General features: G+C 56.6%; 2 protein-coding genes across 13 annotated transcripts in view; one reads left to right on the top strand and one right to left on the bottom strand.

Annotated features, from left to right (window-relative positions):
* Window positions 1-1,560: 1,560 nt before the first annotated feature.
* Window positions 1,561-6,365, top strand: LRRC26 (leucine rich repeat containing 26). The gene is made up of 2 exons (XM_037400698.1): window positions 1,561-2,734; window positions 3,674-6,365. The coding sequence occupies exons 1-2, from the start codon at window positions 1,657-1,659 to the stop codon at window positions 3,931-3,933; spliced, it is 1,338 nt and encodes a 445-aa protein (XP_037256595.1). The 5' UTR covers window positions 1,561-1,656; the 3' UTR covers window positions 3,934-6,365.
* A 97-nt stretch (window positions 6,366-6,462) lies between these two features.
* The window catches only part of GRIN1 (glutamate ionotropic receptor NMDA type subunit 1), a 40,205-nt gene continuing 25,177 nt past the window's right edge, over window positions 6,463-21,490 (bottom strand). For 2 of the 12 annotated variants that reach the window (XM_037400685.1, XM_037400686.1), the window contains 6 exons: window positions 20,613-20,770; window positions 19,969-20,130; window positions 18,315-18,424; window positions 17,002-17,147; window positions 15,117-15,368; window positions 10,151-11,360 (listed from right to left, as the gene is read on the bottom strand). In XM_037400685.1, coding sequence (XP_037256582.1) covers window positions 11,157-11,360; window positions 15,117-15,368; window positions 17,002-17,147; window positions 18,315-18,424; window positions 19,969-20,130; window positions 20,613-20,770 — 1,032 coding nt within the window. In that variant the 3' untranslated portion in view covers window positions 10,151-11,156. Of the gene's footprint in view, window positions 8,181-10,150; window positions 11,361-14,232; window positions 14,344-15,116; window positions 15,369-15,529; window positions 15,572-17,001; window positions 17,148-18,314; window positions 18,425-19,968; window positions 20,131-20,612; window positions 20,771-21,490 lie in introns of those variants that run through there. The other 10 variants (XM_037400690.1, XM_037400689.1, XM_037400687.1 and 7 more) reach the window with 9 other exon arrangements.

Raw genomic sequence — 21,490 nt, 5'->3', positions numbered from 1 at the left:
GGGGGACTCCTCCATCGCTCAGCACAGGCCACCTGAGCTGTTCTTGCAGAGCGGATGCCTGGAGCAGCCTCTCCTGGTGCTGGCCCTGGGGCCAGGCTCTGCTGTTCCCTGTGGAACCCAAAACTGCAGGAGGAGGCATTGCAACGGGGGAATGGGGCACAGGGGGTTGCAGCCTGGCTGGGGGCAGGGTGCTGGGTCCCCCTATTCCAGAGAAGGGGGCAGTGACAGGGACCCATGGTCTGCCAAGCACTGGCAGCGTGTGTGAAGGGACAGTGGTAGCACTGCTGGGCTACTGGACCTGAAACGGTCACCAGCCCTCAACCGCAGCAGTGTGCAGCCAATGTATGCAAAACAGGAGCGGAGCCAGGCACAACCAGCACCAGCCCTGCGCTTGGCTGGTGTCCCTGGCAGGCAGGACACTGGGGACATCTCTCCTGCCACTTGCCATGGGGTTGTTGTGCAGCCGGGTGACAGCGAGGGGCTGGTAGAGAAGCTGAGATGGTCTTGCAGCCCCTGGGCTTTCTGAGCACAAAAGCTGGAAATGGCCTTGCTTTTAATGGTTGGTTTTGGTTATTTTCCAATGATTTTTGCACTTCTAACCTAATCCCAGGTGGCCACAGGCAGTGGACAATGCAGCCCCTGGGGAGGAAGAGCGTTTTGGGACAGGGCTCCCTAAAAATTCAGGTTCCCATATAGCCGGCAGCTGCTGGTGGGATGAGCTGGTGCTGCAGCTCCATGTGGCTGTGCGTTTATGCCCTGCTTCAGGGCTGGGCTGGGCTGGAGGATTCCTCTGAACTATTTCCAGATGGGGATTAATGCAGCAAACTGAGTTTGCTGCAGGATAGATAAACAAACCAAAGCTTCTCTGGATGCTATTAATAAACTGCCTGCCTGCTGCTTCTGCCCCAGATTTGGGAAGCATCCCAGTCCTGGCTGGGGTGCAGCCGTGCGCTGCCTTGCTGCCCTTCCAGCCCTTTGGCCGTGGGGCAGAGGTGCCAGGGATTCCTCCAGGACCATGACCGCTGGGTCCTAAATGGGACAGGAGTTTCCAGGGTGTCAGTGGAGGACGGCGCCCCTGTTCTGGGTCACCACCCCAGGCTGTGAGGGGGACGAGGTGCTGCCAGCCGTGCTGAGCTCTGTGAGGGATGGTGGGTGCTGGGAGGTGACACCTCTCCTCTACCGCCTTCTGCTGTGGGGCATCAGGCAGCTTTGAAACTGGAGCAGGTATAAACAGCACGGAGGTAGACTTTGAGCCCTCTCTAGCCTGCACTGCCGTGCTGGGGGGAGGGTAAACAAGCTTTGGGTAGCTACAGTCCAGCAAGCTCACCTTCCTCATGCCTTCTCATGTGGGGGTTCCTGGGTGTCCCCTGGTGTGGACACAGCTGTGTGATCCTGCTGGGCAGGAGGAGGGTGGTCCTCAGGATTCACATCCCAACCCTCCTTCTTTTTGGCACGGCTTTTTGTCTCCTTCCAGGAGCAAACAGAGCCCAGCCAAGGGCTGGGTGGCCCATGGCTCCCAGCAGGGCTCCCCATCCAGGACCTCCAGGCATGGTGGGCCCGCAGAGACGATGAGGTTAGACCTGCCGATGATATGATTTAAGCTTTGTCCCACCTCAGGCAGCTATGGGGGTCCTGGCTCCACACCCCACTCTGTAGATGGCTGGTGAGGCAGCACACCCCTGGGGGATGCCCTGTGGGGAGGCTGGAGGCCAAGAGATGGGTCGGATTTTGCTTTTTTCCAGCTCTCCAGCCTGCAGCACACACAAGCGGTTAATCGCAGGCCATGCAAAGCTGGCTGCTTACCTGACTGGAGCAGTGCCTGGCAGAGGGAGGGCCGAGGGCACGGCTCCGCACCTTGCCAGGGCAGGCATCACTGCAAAAATATTTGCTGAAAAAAGTGCAGCTCCACCCCAAGGAAAACCGGGGCCAGGAGCGCAGCCCGATCCGGGTTTGCAGACGGAAGGTGGCGGCGAGCAGGGGAATGCGCAGGGCTGCAGGGAGCTCAGCACGTCCACCCTCTCCCCTTGCAGCCAGGCACTGCCCAGCACCTTCACTCAGCACCACCAGGCTCAGCCGAGGCTGCCAGGCCTGGACCGGTGGGTGGGCGAGGCGACGGGCACTAGGGATCCTGTCCGTGGGGGAGTCCCAGCACCGGAGGTTGGGGAGCCCTCGCCACCTCAGTGGGCAGCCATGGGGTGCTGGAGAGGTCCCAGCACCATGCTGGCCTGCCTGCTTCTCCTGCGCCCGCTGCCCTCACCAGCCTGCCCCGCCGCCTGCCGCTGCTCCCCGGGGGAGGCAGACTGCAGCGGGCATGCCCTCCGAGAGGTGCCGCAGAGCCTGTCGACCAACACCAGCACCCTGTGGCTTGGCTACAACTTCATCACCGTGCTGGGGCCGCAGTCCTTCCCTCCCCTGCCACGGCTGCTGGTGCTCAGCCTGCCCCACAACCGCCTGCAGCTGATCCACAACCAGGCGCTGGTGGGGCTCGGGGCGCTGCAGGAGCTGGATCTCAGCAACAACTACTTAACCGTTCTGACCCCTGAAACCTTCCTGCCCCTCACCAGCCTGGCCACACTCAACCTGGGCAGCAACAGGCTGGGAGAGCTGGAGCCTAGGGTGCTGCGTGTCCTGCCCCAGCTCCGAGCCCTCTTCCTGCAGGACAACCCCTGGGTGTGCAGCTGCGGCATCCTGCCCCTCTGGCGCTGGCTCAGCCACAACAGGGAAAAAGTGCAAGGTGAGTGTCCGGAGGACCGTGTCCTAAAGCCCCCCACCCACTCCCCACCAGCTGGTCACCCTGTCGGGGCTGAGGCAGGAGCCAGCACCCTGGCTGCCAGCCAGCCAAAGGTTTGCGTGGTCAGTGCCCATGGGGGTACGGCAAGGTTCCCCAGGACCTGTCCTCAGGCCATGGCAGCTCCTGTATCTACTTGGGTGGATGCATCTCCGGGTCTGGTACCAGGTGCCCATGCTTGGTCACCTGCAGGCATTACCTGGAGAGGAGGGCTGGGTGATGTCCCAGCGATGGACTCCCTGGGCTGTCCCCAGCAGTGGCACCGGTCCTGCCACATTGAGGGCAAGGCGTGCTGGGCACTGGGAACCTGAGGGGGCAAGAATAGCCTGTGTATCAGGGTGGGCATCACTGCTGACCCAGCCAGGACTCAGAGCCTTCAGCCCCTTCCCCAGTGCCTCATGAACATGGGTCTGATCCTGCATTTCTTCCCCCATGAACCTCAGTGAGAGACAAGATCTCTCCATCCTCTGCCACCCGCTCCTGCTTGCCTCCAGCTTGGGTGCACGCCTGTCACCTGTGCTGGCTGGGACCTTCTGTGGCAGCTCCAGGCTGGCTGCTCACTGCTCCCCACATCTGTTCCCTGGGAACCAGGCCCACACCACCTTACCTGTCCCATTCACTGTCCTGCCCCAAACCCATTTTCCAGTGCCTCTTCCGGCACTGTGCCCACCTCCCCATGCCGTTCCACTCCCTGGGGTGCAGGACACAGATGAGCCCTGAACCCTCACTACTCCTCTTGTTTATACCCTGCCCTGGGTGAACCTGACCCCCGACCTCCTGCCCTGGTCCTGGCTGTCCCACATAGACCTGCAATCCCCTCTGTCCTTGACACCAGCCTTGTCCCAGCTGCCAGGTGTGCCCATCAGAACTGCTTTTCTCTTCCAGAGAAGACTTTGCTCCTCTGCAGAGTCCCAGAGCAGCTGAACAACTATCCGATCATGGCCTTTGGGAATGAGTCCTTCAGTCAATGTCAGGAGACCTCACTGTCTGCCAAGCACTATGTCGCTTTCTTGATCATTGGACCGTTCTCCTTCATGGCCAGCATCTTCTTCTGCACCTTCATGGGCTCCATCATAGTGATTTACCACAACCTGAGCAGGGAATCCCACTTCTGGAGGAGACCCCGCATCTGCAGGGGCTACTGAGGCAGGGTGACCAGGCTTTAGCCCTGGGCAGCCTTTGGTTCATGCCCTTCAGCTGTCTGCATCCCCCTGTTGCAAACATTTCCCTGTGGACCAGCGAGAGGATGCTCTGTTCCTGGAAATCACTTTTCTTCCTCCTCCCGGAGCCCCCCGAGATGATGCCAAGCTCCGTCTGCCCTGCTGCGGGGGGGAGCAGCCTCCAGCTCAGACCTGCTGCAGGGCACGGTCTGACCACAGATGCTCTCCATGTTACAGGAGGCTCAGACCTTCCTGGGGATGGGTGGGTGACTGTTCTCCTCCAGCTCACCCTGTCCTGCCCCATGGTCCGGGGCCCTCAGTGTGCATTTCAGGATGCATCACCATATGTCTCCATGTGCCTTTTGGTGCTTCCTGAGAGCCACTGTGCATCTCAGGACACACCATATTCCTCTGGGTGCCTTTCAGTGCAGTGCAGAAGTCTCCGTTTGCCTTTTGGAGCAGCCCAGGAGCCTCTGTGTGCCCTTCCGTTTGCCCCAAAACCCCCCTTGCACCTTTGGTGCCCCCAGCACTCCCAATCTGCCATTCAGTGACCCCAGCAGCCTCAGCATGCCTTTCCGTGCCCTCGAGACCCCTTGGCTCTGCTTTTCTTGCATCCAAATGCCATCTGTTTGGCTTTCTATGTCCTGACAGGCACTGGTTTGCCTTTTGGTGTGCTCCAGAGCTCTCCATGTGCCTTTTGGTGCACCTGAAGATCTCTGGGTGTTTTGGGGGCACTCCGGAACCTCCATGGAACTTTCAGAAAGCTCCAGACCCCTCCGTGTACTGCCCAAGGACAGGACAAGTTGCAAAATACTTCTTTTGATAGTTTTTTGTTGGTTGGTTTTTTTTGGTTGTTTTTTTTTTTTTTTGTTGAGGCATGGCTGCTGGTGCTGAGGAGGCTCAGTCAACAACCAAGATCTAGGGTGAGGCTGAGGTTTAGGGTGAAGGTTGGAAAAAGGCAAAGCCCTGAGCTCCCACTGATGTCATTTGGCAAAGGGGCTGCCAAAGGATGCGTGAGGATGCACAGTGGTTCCTCCCCTAATAGCTTTTTCCTAGGCTAAAGCTCATCCAAGGCCAAAGTCTAGGGTTAGCTCCGTGACAAAAAAGCCCATGTAGGTTTGCAGCACAAAGTCTGCAACCTTGGCTGCTGCCTCCCCTCCCATCACCTACCAGAAGGGGCTGGGGCTGCCCCCGCATCCCCCCACCCTGCTGCCTCCTGCCCTTCCCTCTGGAAACACTTCTCCTCTGCATTGCATGGAAATGCTTAGTGAGTGTACTGGGAGGTGGCCTAGAAGAAGCTGGAGTTGTGCTCCAGGGGAAAGCACAAGCTGGGGTGACAAAAGTGTCTCTCAAGGAGGAGCAACAACCCTTTCCAGCCTGAGCTCTTACCCATTGCAAGGTGCTAAGAGCCCCGACGAGATGACTGTGGCCACCCGCCTCCCTCTGTTGGCTCAGTCTCTTGCCCATTAAAGAGCTGTGGGACAAGCCAGGGATGCAGTGGGGGTCGATGCATCTTTTGGCAAGGGTTACATAAATCATACAGAAAATAAACCAAATGTCAGTTCCGTTGTGGCTTGCTCTCATTTTGACTTTCAAGAGAGAAACCATTCAATTGCCACACAGCTCTTCCTGCAGCGCCTGTCCCCGGCGAGGGCTGTGGGATGCTGGCGAGAGCAGCAGCTCCTCCAGTGCTACCAGCCCTGCAACCAGGGTGGTGGCAGGACCTCTGCCAGGATCAGCCCCTGCACAGCGCCTTTCCCAGGAGCAATCCCAGTTCTGCCAGACCCTCTCTAGTAACAGCGCTCAGTGCTTCCCAAGAAGGCCTGGGCTTCCCATTTGGAGCCAGGGCCTCACCTGTCATCCTGCACGGGCACCTGAGCCCTGCTCCTCCTCCCAGGTTGTCCTGAGGCTGAGACGCCAGTGGATGTTGGGCTGGTGGTCTCAGCACATGGGGACCATGCTGTGACTGAGAAGGGTGCCACTTCAGTTCAGCCCAGGAGAGCTGCCTCTCTGGTTTGCAAATCCCTCGGTCACCTCCCTATGGATGGACTGATGTGCAGGGACTTCCCTAGATGCCTTCATCCCTGCAGTCAGCCCTCTGCTTCCAAAGGCCAGCCCCACTGGCAGTGCCCCACGGCTCCCAGGAGCTGGGGAACACAGCAGTGGCAGGGGACCGTTTTCCCCTGGATGGAGGTGGGTGAGAGCCAGCTGGCATCATGCTGGCATTTGAACAATTTCAGACTGTCCCTGCACCCCTGCTGCAAGGCCTGTAGCCCCACACTGGTTGTTTAGGCTGCCCATCAGCCTGGCATCCCAGAATGGTGATGCCCCTTCCATCTGGGTCTTCCCTGCAGCTCCTGGCCTGGCCTCTTGGTCCCTCCCCATCTCTCCACCTTTTACTGTTTGCAAGCCCTGCAGCAGTGCTGGGTGAGGCTCTGATTCAGCATGGGGCTCCCTGCCAGCTTTGCCAGAAGGCAGAGACGGAAAGAGGCACACGGCACTGGAATGAACCACTTCATGATCCAGTCTAGACTTTACTGAGCTCTTGCAAAAACTTGATATTAATGTTACATTGACGTATAAAGTAGAATGGGTCCAATTTCTCAGCTGGAGTGAGATGAACTTGATGGAGCCACTTCAGTCAGTGGAATGATGCTCACAGACCTCAGCTGCCATCTGAAATTCCTGCCTGCAAAGGCTATCTGCCCTCAGGGGGAAGCCACATCTTCTCGGCTGGGGCAAGAAGGCAGTTCGTGCTGCTGGGGCTTGGTACCACGTTGCAGGCGGCGTTTTCACCTTTGCAGGAGGCAGGATGCAATGTTACCCGTGCACGTGCTATAGCTGCTCATCACCAGCCTGGCTGGTGCCAGATGCTTCCCCAATGCTGGTGTCTCCGTACCCACTTGCAGCGCCCATGGGGAGGGTGCTTAGGGATGCTGGCACATGGGCACGTATGCTTGAGGGGAGGAAGGTGTGGGGAGGAATGGTGTCAGCCTGTCTTGTTGGGTTCCCTTCTCCTCAACTGGGATCCAGTTTCCATGTCTCCAGGGTCAGGCAGATGCAGCCACATAAGCTGGGACTTCAGAGCTGCCGCGGGAGCTGCTGGCAAGCTTGAACTGCAGTGTGTGTGGCAGGGAAGCTGCCAGTGCCCGCTGTGGTGCCCTGGCAGTGCAGGCAGGCTGGGTGGCTGCTGCAGACACCACAGCCCACAGCCAGCCACGACCGGCCAGCACCATCTCTCCTTGCATTGCTGTTGCTGAGGCAGTGTGGAGCTTGGCTAAAGGTCAATGCAACCATCCAGAGCCATTCCCTGTGGAGATATTCCTGGCCAGGAGATCCATGGTGTGAGAGCTACATGCTGGCCATGGCCAGGTCCTGGGGATGTCTTCTGTGCAGGAGATGCTGGGAGTCAGGATCTTGGCTGACAGCATGTTATGAGCTCCGTAGTACCACGTTTAGCACAGGAATGTGGGCTGCAGGTCTGGGAGAACTCCTGCTGCAAACAGACCACATACAGGAGCCAAGTCATAGCCACGAGCTGATGGGAGGGAGGAGCAGGGGGGTCCATCCCCTGCAAGGTGTGGAACACACATCTTTCAGCTCCTGCTGCAGAGGTGGGGGTCACTGGGCACAGCAGGTGCATGTGCCCAACCCGCTGAACTGCGCCGGCTGTTCCAGTTGCTCAGGACCACAAGCACATCGCACTGAAGCCCTCTGGGGTGGTGGGAGACGTGGAGCACACATCTGAGGGGCTGTGCACGTGCTGAGAAGCCTGAAGCCTGCAAAGTGAAGCACAGGTTTGTGGTGTGGCACCAGCTCTTCCCTGTTACAGTGGGAGAGCAGGCACCATGTGCCTTTCAAAGTCCTTTCCCCTTGCACATAGCCAGTCAGTGGCAATACTGAATATCAACAGCACTGTTGGAAGCAATTATCTCTGTACAGTGAAGTCCAAACCGTGTCCTGGTTCTGCCGTGCATTCTGGGGCACGAGCATGGCAGCAGGCCTAGGAAGGGAGGGAGATATACAATGAAGTCACTGTGTACGGATGAAGGATGCTTTCCTCCCATCTCACCCAGAAGAACCCATCAGTGTCCCTTGAAAGGCAGTCCTGGCTGTGCCTTCCTACTGTGTTGGGCAAGGACTGATGGCCCTCGGGGAGAAGGTCACACCACAGTGCTGACTGAGGGGTCGGAGAGGTTGAGCTGGCCGGTGATGTCGGTGGGGTGATATTGCTGCAACACACAAATACACAGACAAGGAGAAAGAAGTGTTAGGCAGTTCTGGCATTTGCCCCCACCTCTACTTACATCTCATGTGTCCCTACAGGATATCTCTTGGGGCGATGCAACGGCCCAAAACCTGCTGCTGGCTGAGGTCCCCTTCCCAATGCAATCCAAGCTTGTGCAGAGGTCGTTGCAGACGCTCTCCAAGCACCCTACAGTTGGACAGGGAGGACACCCAGGAGCGCGGCACAGCTTTCGCAGAGCATGGCAGCCGTGTCGCCTGCTGAGCGAGCCCCTCTCTGCTCTGGGAGAGCTACAAAACAAAGCCTGTGACTCATCAGCCCAGCCCACGGCTGAACCTGTGTTTGGAGGGTCTGGCTGGGTTTCGGCATCTCTGGTGCCAGATCAAGCTGTGCTTTGAGGCCAGGGCGTTTCACCTCCTTGCTTGAATGACACTGCTTTGACTGTCCTTTCATGCAGGTGAGGGGACGTGCGGTGTGGTTGTCTTGCAATAAACTGTAGCGTCAATTGCTAATGTGAAAATACAGCCTGTGTTGGAGATGTGGCCTGAATTTGGGGTTCTGCGTTCCCTGCGGACTGGGGGGCTTGGCAAACGCTCCCTGGGAGAGACCTCCCCAGCTGTAGTCCCACTGGCAAGCAAACAGGGAGAGCAGAAATACTCTTCAACAGGCAAGAAAAAAGGTCTGTCCTACCCAGGCAGGGATTTACAACTGGGCAATGATTTTCTCCCTTCCTCCTTCCCTACTCCCTTGCTCTGCCAGTTCCACTCTCCTAACTCCAAACCCTGAACTGGAAGCCCTGTCCAGCCTTGCTGCGAGAGCGGGTGGCACGGAGCATCTTGCGCTTCTCTCTGAGGATCTGCATCGGTGCCGGGGCAGGAAAGGGTCTCGGTGGGTCTTGTGTGCTGCAGCGCAGACCCTGTCCAGTGACGTTTACCTGGCCCTTACACCATGCCACCCCGCGGGGCTGCCGTTGTGCTGGGCTCCCGGGGGGCTCCTCAGGGACGGGGTTTTGCCCGTCTTGTGTTGGTCAGTGGTGACCGTGGCCCTGGCGGTGCTGCTGGAGGCTCTGACACTGTGGCTACCCTGCGTGGCTCTACACCCTGCCTCCTGCCACAGGGAGGCCTGGGGTCCCCCCAGGCATTGCGTGGGGTCCTCGGGACTGCCCTGCTCTGCCCAGTTTTGTGCTTCACCAGGACCCCTCAGCGGGGAGCTGCTGGGGCAGGGGCGGGAGCCGGCATGCTCCCGTCTCTCCGGTACACGTGCTGGGGACGTGTTGACACCCAGGGAGTATCTCATAGGATCATTCTTTCATTCAGGGGACTATTAATGCTAAAGCGGAGGCTCTGAGAAATTCCTTGCTTTGCTAAGCGGCAACACCTTGGCCGTGCCTGTTTGCACAGAGAACGGCCGAGGTGACCCTGCAGTCACTCTGCCGCTCTGGGGGGAGCTTTTTGTGGCTATGCAAAAAAACCACCCCTCTCTCCCAAAAACGTGTGCAGCCACCCCCTCCTTGCAAAAAAAATTAGGATGCCAGCTACATGCAATCTTTCCATAGCAAAATGGCTGAAGGTGTGCGCTCGCGGGATGGGGCTTGATTCCCACAGGGAGGAGAGGCGACTGGGAAAGGGGAGAGGCTGGGTGACTCACTGGTGGAAAAGACTTCAGATACAAAAGAGAAGAGGGCGGAATAAAGGTCCTTTGTTAAATATCCTGCCTGATGCAAATGGGGGGGAAAAAGTGGTGTGTGCGTATGTGTGTGTGTGTGTGTGTGTGTATGCGTGTGCGCGTGTGCCTTGGTGCACGTGTATGTGTGGCTGCTGCGGTGGAAAGCTGGAGGTCTAGCAGGGCAGGCTGGGGCGTTCTGGCCTCTCCGCACAGCTCTAGGGGTGGCAAATGCGAAAATAACCAAGCGAAGTGGGGAATCTGGCCAGAAAAATTAAAATACAAGAGCATAGCTTTTGATTTGAAAGCATATCTCCTCCAATCACAGAGTTATCACAGGGTAACATTCTCATTTACTTTTTTTTTTGTGTAGAGTTCATGCATGCAATTTTTAATAATAAAAATAAAAAAAAAAGGAAAAGAAAAAAAGCAAGAAAACTGTCATATCAAAACTATGGTAAAGTAGAACTAATGCTAGAAGCACATATCAGTAATTTAGGGTAAATTATGTTACAGGGATGGTGCAATTATCCCCAAACTAAACATTATAAAGCCAAGAAATTAATCAATATTAACCGTAGAAGAGACTCAAACATGTTAAGGTATGGAAGTGAAGTGAAGGCACCAAAAACTTTAAATGACAACCAGGAAGAAAATATAGACAAGAACTTAATATGTCTTTAAAAATGACTTCAAACTAATCTGGGCTCAATGGTAGTCCCTGACTGGTGGAAGATTTTCTGGAAGAATTCTGGGGTTTGGGTTTGTTGTTTTTTTTTTCAATTAAAAATTAGGATTCTAGCTAAATGCAATCTTGCTGTAGAAAATGTCAACTTTCCTTAAAAAAAAAAATAGTTGCCTTTGACCTATTTTTGGTTCTTTTGGGTCAAAAACTAGGTTCTTTTTCAGCCAAGAAGCATTTGACTTTGGGGCGGCTGATCCTTCACTGAAAAGGTGACCTTTTCCATGAATCCCCTCAGTTCTCGACCAGCTCTGGCACCATCCCCATGGCTGCAGGGCGAGCATCGCCTGGCAGTGCCGGGCCCTCGCTTGGCGGTGACGTGGGACGTGTGTCATGCTGTGCCTGGGGGGGATGTCCGCGGGCTGGTGGTGTGACTCTGTGGGGGCTGATGACGTCTGCAGTGGGGGGGCTAAGGGACCTGTGCACCTCGTTAAGTGTCTGTACGAAATGTGCCGGCTCGGAAGGTGTCTGTGTGGTTTATGCGTCTCACATGGCTTCTGTGGGGTTGCAGTATCGTGGGTGGCTGCGATGGATGGCAGTACGTCAGCTCTGCGAGTGCTATTCGAGTTGCAGGAGCTGCCTATGGGGAACACATGCATCTCCTCCTGGGGCGGTGGGGATGATGTGCCGCGGAGAGGCTGTGCAGCTCGGGTGATGGTGGGCGCTAGGACGTTCAGAGTGGGGTGGTAGCTTCCCAGGGCTGTCTTGGCTCCATGGTGCCAGCCTGTCTCTCTGGCACTCCTGAGGGACCATTCTGCAGGGCTGCAGAGCAGAATCCATTTTTAAAACTCCCGACAACGAAAAGGAAAGAAGCAAGGCCACCAGGTTTGCGTCTTTCACTCGCTAGCCAGGAGAGCCCATGGGGCTGGGGTCAGCCTGGCCTTCCAGCCCCATGGGCTCTCAAGCCTTGCCCCATCTGAGACCTGGTGTGGGCCTGCGGCTCTGCTGAGCATCATGAAACAGAGCGCCTCGCTGCTTTCTCATCTTTACAAGGACCCCAGGCAACGTGTCCCAGCATGCTACGTACTCATGGGGCCTTCCACAGCAGGAGGGCACTGGGGTCTCTGAACCAGGGCTGCTGCAAGGAAATGGAGGGCACCAAATGGCAGGCTGTGACATGAGCTGGTGGCAGCACCCTCCTGCTGGCCACTCACCCTGCAGAGCAACCAGCAGGTCTGCCCAACATCACGACAAAGCTCGCTCCACCACGGACCTCCTGCAACAGCCAGACCTTGGACCTGCTAGCTTCCGTCTTGGCCATGTTGGCTTGGATATTGGCCCCACTAGCCTGTTCTTGACCCAGCTAGCCTGATTCCAAGGGGAACATGTCCTAGGACCCTGACCACATCACCCCATGGGAGGCAGAAGACTGCAATATGCTCCCAGGCAGTGGAGCATTGTTGCCCATAGCTGCCTCACAGATGTGGCTGCCTCCAGAGCTGGGGCCATCTTCTGGGATGAGTGGGGTCATCTCCTTCCACAACTCGCCTGTCAGCAATGTGCCAAGAAGGTCATGGCATGGGGAGTCCCATGCCGCGCTGGTGCCTACCAGGTGAGGGAAGGGGAAAGCACAGCTCCACCACTTGCCCATGGGACCTCTGGTGCAGGTGGCCCCTGGACCTGGTCAGCTCTGGGCATTGGGGTGCTCCTACCCCGGGGCAGAGCACGCTGTGCAGTGGTGTGGTGTAGGGTGGATGCCACACCACAGAGCAGGATCAGGCCCAGGATGCTTCCCCGAAGAGGGAGCGATGTGGGGGGATACCAGGGGTGCCACAGGCCAGCTGTCCCATTGTTCTCAGGTTATCCCCTTCTCCTGTGGCCACTGTGGGCACCGGTCCCTCCAGGTGCCCACTGCACCGTGATGCTCCTGCTCTCTCCCAGGACAGGATCCCTTGGTTTCCTAACCATGGAGGGGTTCACACACAACAAAATGCAGGGGTCCACTCAGGACATGCTGAGGGTCCCCCCAGAAGATCTTTCTGCAATTTTTACTTCCCTTTTTTCTGTGCATCCCACTTGTCCCTCCTCCTCCTCACTCTTCCCACGTTCCCTTCCCTGCACCACCCACCCCATCTCTGTCTCCTCTCCCCTGGCCCAGGGCTCAGGCCACCAAGACACAACCTGCAACCTTCCTGCAGAGCTGCTCGGGGGGTGCAGCAGTTGGGAGGGGGGACTTCAGACATGAAGGCATCACTGGGGCAAGGTGTCACCCAGGGAGCACGGCGGCAGTGCAGGAGATGACAGGGATGCCCGTCTTCCCAGTGGGGTATGGGGGATGAGTGGGGAGACCATGGGTCCCCCCGCCACGCCTGCCTTGGTGAGGTGACAGGGAGAGGAGCACTTTGTGTGAGATGGTGGCAGCTGAGCCTGGCGGAAGGCTCAGTTGTCCCCAGGGCTGATTCCCAGGGGTGCTCCAGGAGCTTCTTGGGATGGAGCCTGCATTGGCATCAAAGGCAGCTGCCTCCGTTTTCCATACAGAGCCGTGGCCCCGAGACCCCCTGCGATATTGCATGCTGCTCCCCGAGGCGCCCCAAACCTGCTGCCAGGGACGGGCCACCCCACCACAGGGGGCCACATCTCCCCGCGCTGCCACCGTCCCCCCGTCCCCGTTGTGCCTCACGCCTCGGGCAGCCTGGCCGGGAGCCTGTTCTGAGCAACCCTGGGCAGAAACCCGCCGGTCGCCCTGGGGAGGCGATTTCGGCAAGCCCATCGCGCCGGGAGGTCGGGCAGCAAAATGCAGCGGCCGCTGCCACACGAGACAACAGAGTAGCCACAGTGCAGAGTCATACAACAGACGGCAACATGCAGAGGGACACCGGCTCAGTCCGACAGACCAACAGCCCAACCTGACGCTGAAGAGTGTCTGAAGCTCCAGCACGAGCAGACACGTTTGCACATTTGGAAACAGCTGGCTTTAGAGGCAGCAATTTGGCAATGTTCTCTGGTTACGTGAGAGCAGTTTTACTCCAAGGCGGAAAGCACAAGTTTGAACCAAGGTTGGGTCTTTAACAACCTCCTCTTTCAAGCCTTTGTGTCTCTTTTCTAGAGCTGCATTACTGCTGACGATAACCAGAGACAGCTGTCACTCCTGTGCCGAGGACTACGTCCCGAATGCTAATCGTCACAAACAAAAATCACATGTAGAGAATGTGACACGCATGGCTCTCGGTGAGGTGACACGGTGCCCAAATTAAATCGGGGTGATCGTTTTTAGGCATACAATGACAAACAGGTACAGGAACACTCAGGAACAGAATAAAAAAAAAAAGAAAAAGAAAAAGAAAAAAAAATGTCATCGCTTTCAAGAGGTCAGCACCAGTAAGGTGAGCGAAGCACAGAGAGGAACATCAGAAATCATCCAGGCAAAAAGAAAACAAAAAACAAAACAAAAACTCGGTTGCATCTCCCAACTCATCACAGGACTCCAAGCCACCTCCTGCCTGCCCTCCAGGATCCCAGCATCCTTTCAGGTACACGGGATGACTGACTCACTGACTCACTGACTGACTGGTGACGAACATGAGCTATGCATGTACACTGGCAGCTTCGGGATGGGTGTGTGGCAGTCGATGGGATGGCAGAAGAGAGAAAGAGAGAGAAAGAGAGAGGGCAGAATTGTTCTTCTTCCTCTTACCGTATCCTTGGAGGACCTACGTCTCTTGAAGCTGGAGGCCAGGGTGGAGGTGATGGACCTAAAAGTGGCTTTCTTTTTAGGGTCAGGTTCTGCTCTACCACTTTTTCTATCCTAAAATGAATATGTATAAGTGATTAGATCTCTAGTGTGTTGTTGGAAACGCTAAATCTATTTGAATACTGCCCCGTGTCATGTCCTTCATTTAGGTGAGAAAGCTACTGGAGGTGTCCTGTCACTCCCAGTCCTCCAAGGGCCTCCGTTGACCCATGGCTACAGCACGGCCGCCACACTGCTACAGCTACGGGGCTGGCCTTGCGTCTGGAGCGCTGGAAACCCCTCCGGGACTTAGCCCTGCTCTCCTGGGTGTCTGAGGCCAGGCCGGCACAGCTGACCTCGCTTCCTGGGGATGCTCTGCCTGGCGCCCTGCCCCTCGCTTCCACTGCTAGCCTGGCTAGACCGAGAGGTGAGATGCTGCACCTACCACTAAAAAAATAAAAATAATTGCTCAGGGCCTTTTCTGAGGCTGAATCCTAGTGCCACAAGAGAGAGAGAGGACTGCACTGAAAGAGAAGTCATTGTATGAATATTCTGTAAAAAAAAAAAAATGTATTCAAAAATTTAAATGATGCAGTTGTGCAAAGCCGAACGTGGTTGTTGTTGGTGGTTGTGTGGTTGTTTTTTTGTTCATTTGTTGTTGGTTTTTTTTTTCCAAAGTAAAACAGGTTGAAAAATAAAAGGAAACTGGAAGAAAAAGAAAAGGAAAAAAAGTAAAGGAAAAGAAAGGGAGGAGGCAAAGCGTTAGCGCTATGATGTCATCGGGGTTGGGATGAACTCAAAGAGAAACAGAACTGAAAAATGTAGCCATTGGTGTTAGCGAGTCGGACCTGGTTAGCGCAGGCTGGGAGCACCAGCCGCCATGGTGCGGGGGCAGCGAGCCGTGGGGACCAGCCGCGCTCTGCGGCGGGCGCTGAGAACGATTCCTCCCCAATTGCTTTCGTGCCAATGAGTGTGACCTTTCCGACGGGGGACGGAGTGACCAGGTCTGGCTCTGCTACCGCACGGGGGTAACCAAAATGTATCCCGCTGGTGCGTAGAGCATGCTCGGGGATACATTTGCTCCTCCTTCTCAGTTCTCTCTTTTGCGGACATGCACAAACGGAAAGGAAAGCAAGATGAATGGAATGAAATGTCTTTTTCTTCCATGGCATCTCAGGAAATAGCCATGGCAAAACTGTGATCCCAAAAACCATTATTTTTGTTTGTTTGTTTTAACAAATAAATCTTTCCACTTGCCTACCTTCTAGCAATGTACCAGATACTAGTGCTCTGACGTTTCCTCCTGTGGAAAAGTCTTACAATGTCAAACGGCTCTTTACCATGAGGCTGTTTACCCCCACAGGGCAGCATGCTTTGCTCACAGTCCCACAGACTCTGCCCAAGGACCCAGTGCAGTATTTTCTAGAAGGTTGGCAAGTGAAAAATGGCAGTGCGACTAGTGTGCTCTGTCCCAGCAGCCTGAACCCCCTCGGTGCTGCTGTTTTTTGGAAGCAAAGGAAAAAAAAAAAAATAAAAAAAAAATATTGAAAAATGGCTTTTCCGAGACTCTTAGTGAATTGAACCCAGCGAGCTCTCAGGATACAGCAGCCCGGCCTCGTGCTTCCCCTCACTGCTCTCGAGCAGGTCACCTCCACCCAGGCAGCCCACCCGCGCGCCCCAGCCAGCGCTGCTCCCGCAGGGCCACCGCTCTGGGCTTGTTTTGGGGTCCCCGAGCCTTGTTCTCTCTCTTTCATTTACTGGCTCTGCTGCCAATGGCAGTTGCCTAAAGGATCTCTTGCTCTCTGAACGCTGGGTTGCTTCCCCAAGGAAAAAAAGCAGCCCAGGCAATTCAAAGAGAGCCTCCATCTGCCCTAAACTGGGATTTGGGGGCACCGTGGGGCTCAACCCCAAAAGCAATGGGATAAGGGAAGTGTGAGGCTGGTGGCCCACGGACGTGCCCACAGCTCAGTGTCACTGCCAGGCACCACTGGCACTCCCAGGCTCCCCGGCCTGGGTGGCACGGAGGTGCTTCAGGGATGGGAGAATTCGGGGAGAGCCATGGTTCCATGGAGGGGGCCTGGGGCAGCCTCGGCACTGACAGGTACCGGCACTGCTGGCTCCCATGTGGGGAGATGTCCTTGTCTCCAACTGGCAAGAGCACGCACCACCTCTTTTTGGAGTTGGTCTCAGGTATGGCAAGGGCTACTTTGCCCCCAGGGAATGGGCAGGGGGTGGTAGGTGATGGAAACCATCCCTGGAGCATTTTTCCACCTGAGCACTGGGCAGGGATGCTCAGTGGCAGCAGATTAACCCTCCCGTCTGCTGGTGAGCGTGGCCGGAGCCACCAGCAGGATAGAGCACCTGCAAAAGCAGCCACACTGGCGCGGTGTGCTCGGCCACAGCAAGACATGACTCAGGCACACGGTCACCAGCAGAGCAAAGTCCCCATCCCGAGCACCACTGGGGACGTTTGGTCCAGATCTCTGCCCTGGCTGGAGCTGTGCACGACACCTCCCGGGAGAGATGGCATCGGCCAAGGGCAGCTCCCAGGGACAAGGCAGGGACCCTACCCTATAGCTTGCTAGGTGCCAAGGAGCACCCAGCTGGGGTTACTTGGGTGCAGGGTGGGGGACAGAGGGCCCCATGCTAATCCACAGCTCTGCATTCACTCATTTGGTGAAGGAATGGAAAACGCACCTGTTGGAGATTTGCTCTAAAAACGGTTTGTCCTACCTGCAGGTTTTTCCTCCACACATTAACGGCCGCAAACGCCAGCTGCATCTGCTTCCTCCGCGCGTCCTTATGCCTTTTGTAAGCTATTTCTATGAATATTAAAAATATCCCGGCAACAATACCTCCAGCCACCAGCATAAACACACCTGAAATAAGCAGGAAAGTTACAGGGGGCAATGGAAATCGCAACATGACACTTCATTTCCTCTGTCTCACGCTCAGCAACAGGAGCATCTGTCAACCCAGGGTCCCCCTGGCCCCCTGCCATCCCCCCACAGTCCTGGAGGGGCTGGGAAGGGGAACGCTGCAGAGCAGGACAGCGCTACAGTTTGGGTACCCGCAGAGATGGGCAGAAAGGTGACGGGGTGCTGGATGACTGTGCAAGCTCCTGTCGGTTGGGCACAGGGCACGGGCTGTGCTGCAGTGATGCTGGGGACAGGCACAGTGCGCTGAGTGCTGCACCCAGCACCAGCGCAGACCCCATCCCCTGGGGCTGTGTGGTCGTTTGGACCAGAAACACAGCTCTGGTGCTCCTGTTTGGCTCATTGGGAAGGGCAGCTGTGCACAGAGCTCTCTGTGCTGTCCTGGCCCGCTGCGACTCTCGGAGCTGACATTTTGGGAGTGGTGTCTTGAGTAGACAGAGCAAAGTGCCCCCTCCCTTGGTGCTTGTGCCCTGGGTGGCGGTGCTGGTGAGGACAGGGTCCCGTTGGACACCCCTCGTCCTGCATCACCATGATGCCTGAGTGAAGGACTGGCAGCACTGCATTGCTGCAAGGGGAGAGCCCATCTGGGGGATCTCACAGTCTTTGCAAAGGGGGACCAAGGAAAAAAACCCTCTGTATTGCTTATCCTCCTCCTGCCCCCCGCCCACTGCCCAAGGCCAGCCGGGACACGCTCCTCAGGGCTGGGGAGCTGCCCCTCACCGCCAGCTCCCTCCTGCAGCAGGGTCCTCGCTCGCCTCCGCGGCTGCTCTCGCCTCCCCCGAGGTGCTGCTCCCCTCTCTCTGCCTTGGCGACAGCTCTGATTCCACTGTGACAGCCGCAGTTTGGCCAGAGCAGAGGGAGGGGAGCAATGTTCAAAGCAGGACAGCCCCACCGCTGAGGAAGCCACCCCAGGGAAGGTGGGGGAAGCTTTGCAGAGCTGTTTCGGACAAGGTTAGATTGGAGCCCAACACAGCAGCCTCCCAGCGCTAGGAAAGCACAAACCCAGAAGAAGCAGAGCTTTGGCCCGAGAGGAGAGCCCCGGAGAGGAGAATGTCTTGAGCGAAAGCAGGCTACCCAGCGAAGAGGAAGAAAGAGGTTTGCAGAACAAACCTGCCATATTTTCAAAGGTGAGTGTTGCTGGGGCATTGCTACGGGAATCACACTCCTGATACCTCACCCAAGTCTTGTCCAAATCCTCCATGAAGCCGTTCTCGTGGGACCTGAAAGCACAAGCAGACACGACAGAGTAGTCACTGGGGACCAGCCATAGGCAGCTGGGGCACACGCTTCTGGTGCCTTCATGCCCTCCGTCCTAGGAGTCTGCACGTGCCTGCAGCCTACAAACACACAAACCGACAGTGCGTGTGCGTGCACATTTGTGTGTGCACACCTGGCTGGCTGCGTGTGTGTGCACATGCATGTGCATGCGTGGCTTTTACATAGAGAGTGTGGCCTGTCTGCAGTGGCCATCTGCACTGCGTGTGTCTGCATGCCACCAGGGCCGCTTGGGAGCTCAGGCAATGCAGGACCCCAGTTCTATCTGGTGAACACCAGCACCCTCCAGATCAAAGCAGGGGCAAAACTGCTGCCTGGCAGCTCCCCGCTGTGCGTGGCGAGGGCTGGGACTTCCCAGCAACTTGGTGTCACAGCTTAGAAGGAAACAAACCATGTCCTCGCCTGTTTATGCCTGAACAGGTAGCAAGCATGGAGGTAGGCACAGAGCATGCATTCCCCCCATGGGTCCCCCTTTCCTGGTATATCCCCACTGCCTTCCTAGGCCACCTGTAGCCCTGGGCTTCCCTAGCCTCTCCCAGGAGGACACCAAGGACTCTTGCTGCCTCTCCAGACTTCTCATATTGTTGTCCCAAATCCCATCTGTCCCGCTGCCACCCATCCTCATGGTAAGACCACCCCACAGATGGGGTCCCATGGCTCCCTACATTGCCCTGGGTCCTGCCTGTGTCTTCCACATCCTGCTGACCCTCCCTCTCAGGCTTTTTGTCTCTGCACCTTAGGCAGGACCCTGATTACTCCTGGCCCTGTCTCTCCATAAAATTAATCTCACATGTCCCCCTCCTTCCATTTGCTTCTTCCCAGCTGCCTGTTGCTCCATCACCACATTCCTCTGTCTGCAGGGAGTGTGGCATTTCTGAACTAATACAAGGAAAGCCCTTTTCATGCATAATATCAGACCGACTTGCAGCACTGTATGCTGCAGGCTAATGCGTGTATAAAATGTAAAAAAGCCTTAACTGGGCTCAACAGGACTGCCATATCTCTGCCTGACAGGAATAGCCAGAGTTGAAAGAAAAAGCCCTGGGACACCACGCCAGGGCAGCGCAGTGCTGCTGGCCAGGCTGAGCTCGCAGGGAGAAGCGGGGAGATGCCAGTACCTCTGCCTGCTGCTGCAGCCTGTGTCCTGCTCATGGGGACGTGGTGTTGGATGGCCTCAGGGCTGCTCGCTGCCCACTTTGCCTACGCTTCTGTGGCTGAGCACAGCTCCTGCTCCCTGCCCTGCTCTGCTCTGCCCTCCCACCAGCTCTGTGCTGCTTACCCAGCCCTGAGGCCAGAGCTGGGGCCCATGGATGCCCACCCAGGTCACTCAGGCACATCCCCTCCATCAGGAGTGACATGGCAGCCCCCAGACCCCCTGTCCCTGCAGCGGGTTTGAAGGGTTGGGGTGGCAGTGTCTGGCACGAGACTACTTGCGTGCTAACACATGCAGCATTCGGGGCAAGCCCCATGCCAAGAGCTGTGTACGGACTTGAGGATGGCCAGGGAGACGTTCTGCTTCCACGGGCTGTCCTTGCGCATCCCAATCCCGAAGCCAGAGCGGAAGAAAAGCTCCCCCGTCGTCACCAGGTCACACTTCTGGGAGGCTTCAAACTCCAGCACCGCCGAGTCCCAGATGAAGGCATGGAGCTTGCTGGACACCGAGAGAGGACAGACAGGTAAGGCTGGGCACCCCAGCTTGTCTGTAGCCACCGTGGGCACAACAGGGTGCTCCCAGCCCTAATTTAAACACTGAAGAGCATCACCCTTCTCCCAGCAGGGTCTGCGCTGCTGGGAGGCAAAAAGGCTTGGGAAGATTTTGAAGGAGGAGTATGAAGGGTTTACATGGGATTTGAAGCCACCCAGCCTTGCTCAGAAGCAAGTGCAGAGGAAGCCATGACCAGGGCCAGGGCTCCGACTGTGCCCTTCCCCACACAGACATCGTGCTCTCCATCCAGAGACCTGGCACACACCAGGACTAGGAAGATCCCACCCACCACCAGCTGGTCAGGTCCTGTCAAACCATGCTTTGACTGCAGCTCCCTCCAGGTTTGCATCAGCCCTGCTTGCTCCACCAAACTGCAGCTCCCTGAAACTCTTCCCAGCATGGCCATGCAAGGTGCTGGCCCCACTCACTTGTCCCTCACTGCCTGGATGGCTTCGGCAGCGCTCTCGTAGTTGTGTTTCTCCATATGCCGGTACATGGTGCTCAGCTCCACCTGCCGTCGGAAGTAGATGTCCACCGAGCTCTGCTTCACCGTGGCATAGATGAATTTATCAGAGGGGTTGCGCAGCTGAAAGGCAAGGGCAGGGCTCCTATTTCTTCTGTCCCTCAACCAAACTGGATCACCCCAAAGCTGTGTTTCCTAATTTCCCATCTCCTTCAGGGACCTGTTTCCCAGAGAAGACCTCGATCTGAGCACAGCTGAAGATGCCATGGGGCAGTGGATGATCTGAGACCATGCTGGTGGGGCAGGGGATGCTATGGGAAAGGGGCTGTGGCACTGAGGATGCAGGAGACCTGTGGATGTCCTGGGGCTGGCAGTGCTGTGGGCAGAGGACACAGTAAGGGTGTGGGATGCTGTGGGTCAGCGCTGCTGTGGGGTACATTCCTGCATGCCTGGGCTGATAGCTGTGGCTGTGTCCTTGCCAGAGCAGGAAATGAGTTTGAGACATGCTGGTATCTGCTGAGAGTATTGACTGCACCGCAGGGACAATTGCATTAGTTATAACTCATCCATAATGAATCGTTTCCTCGTTGGTTAGTGCAGGCTCTCCAGGAACTGGCAGGCAGTTTGGCTGGGTACGTGCTATTTCTGGACATTTTTTTTCCTGCTGATCCCTCCCTGTGTCTGTCCATTCCCACCCAGCACAGGGGCTCAAACCCACCAGCAACAGCCCCAGGCGAAGCTACCCGGGGCTCAGCTCCCTGGCACAGACCCACAGCCATGTTGAAGCAGGACCCTGGGTACTACGAACCACATTATATAAGCCAGGAGATACCCGCTGGAGGC

Source organism: Falco rusticolus, chromosome 9 (genome assembly GCF_015220075.1).
Source record: "Falco rusticolus isolate bFalRus1 chromosome 9, bFalRus1.pri, whole genome shotgun sequence".
NCBI classification, from domain to species: Eukaryota; Metazoa; Chordata; class Aves; order Falconiformes; family Falconidae; genus Falco; species Falco rusticolus.
This window is presented reverse-complemented; position numbering and strand designations above follow the sequence as displayed.

What these genes read in the sequence shown, in the direction of transcription:
- LRRC26 (XM_037400698.1), top strand. Translation starts at nt 1,657, where the DNA reads ATGGCTGGTGAGGCAGCACACCCCTGGGGGATGCCCTGTGGGGAGGCT. An exon ending in CAACAGGGAAAAAGTGCAAG is followed by an intron (nt 2,735 to 3,673) that starts GTGAGTGTCCGG and finishes TTTCTCTTCCAG; the next exon opens with AGAAGACTTTGCTCCTCTGC.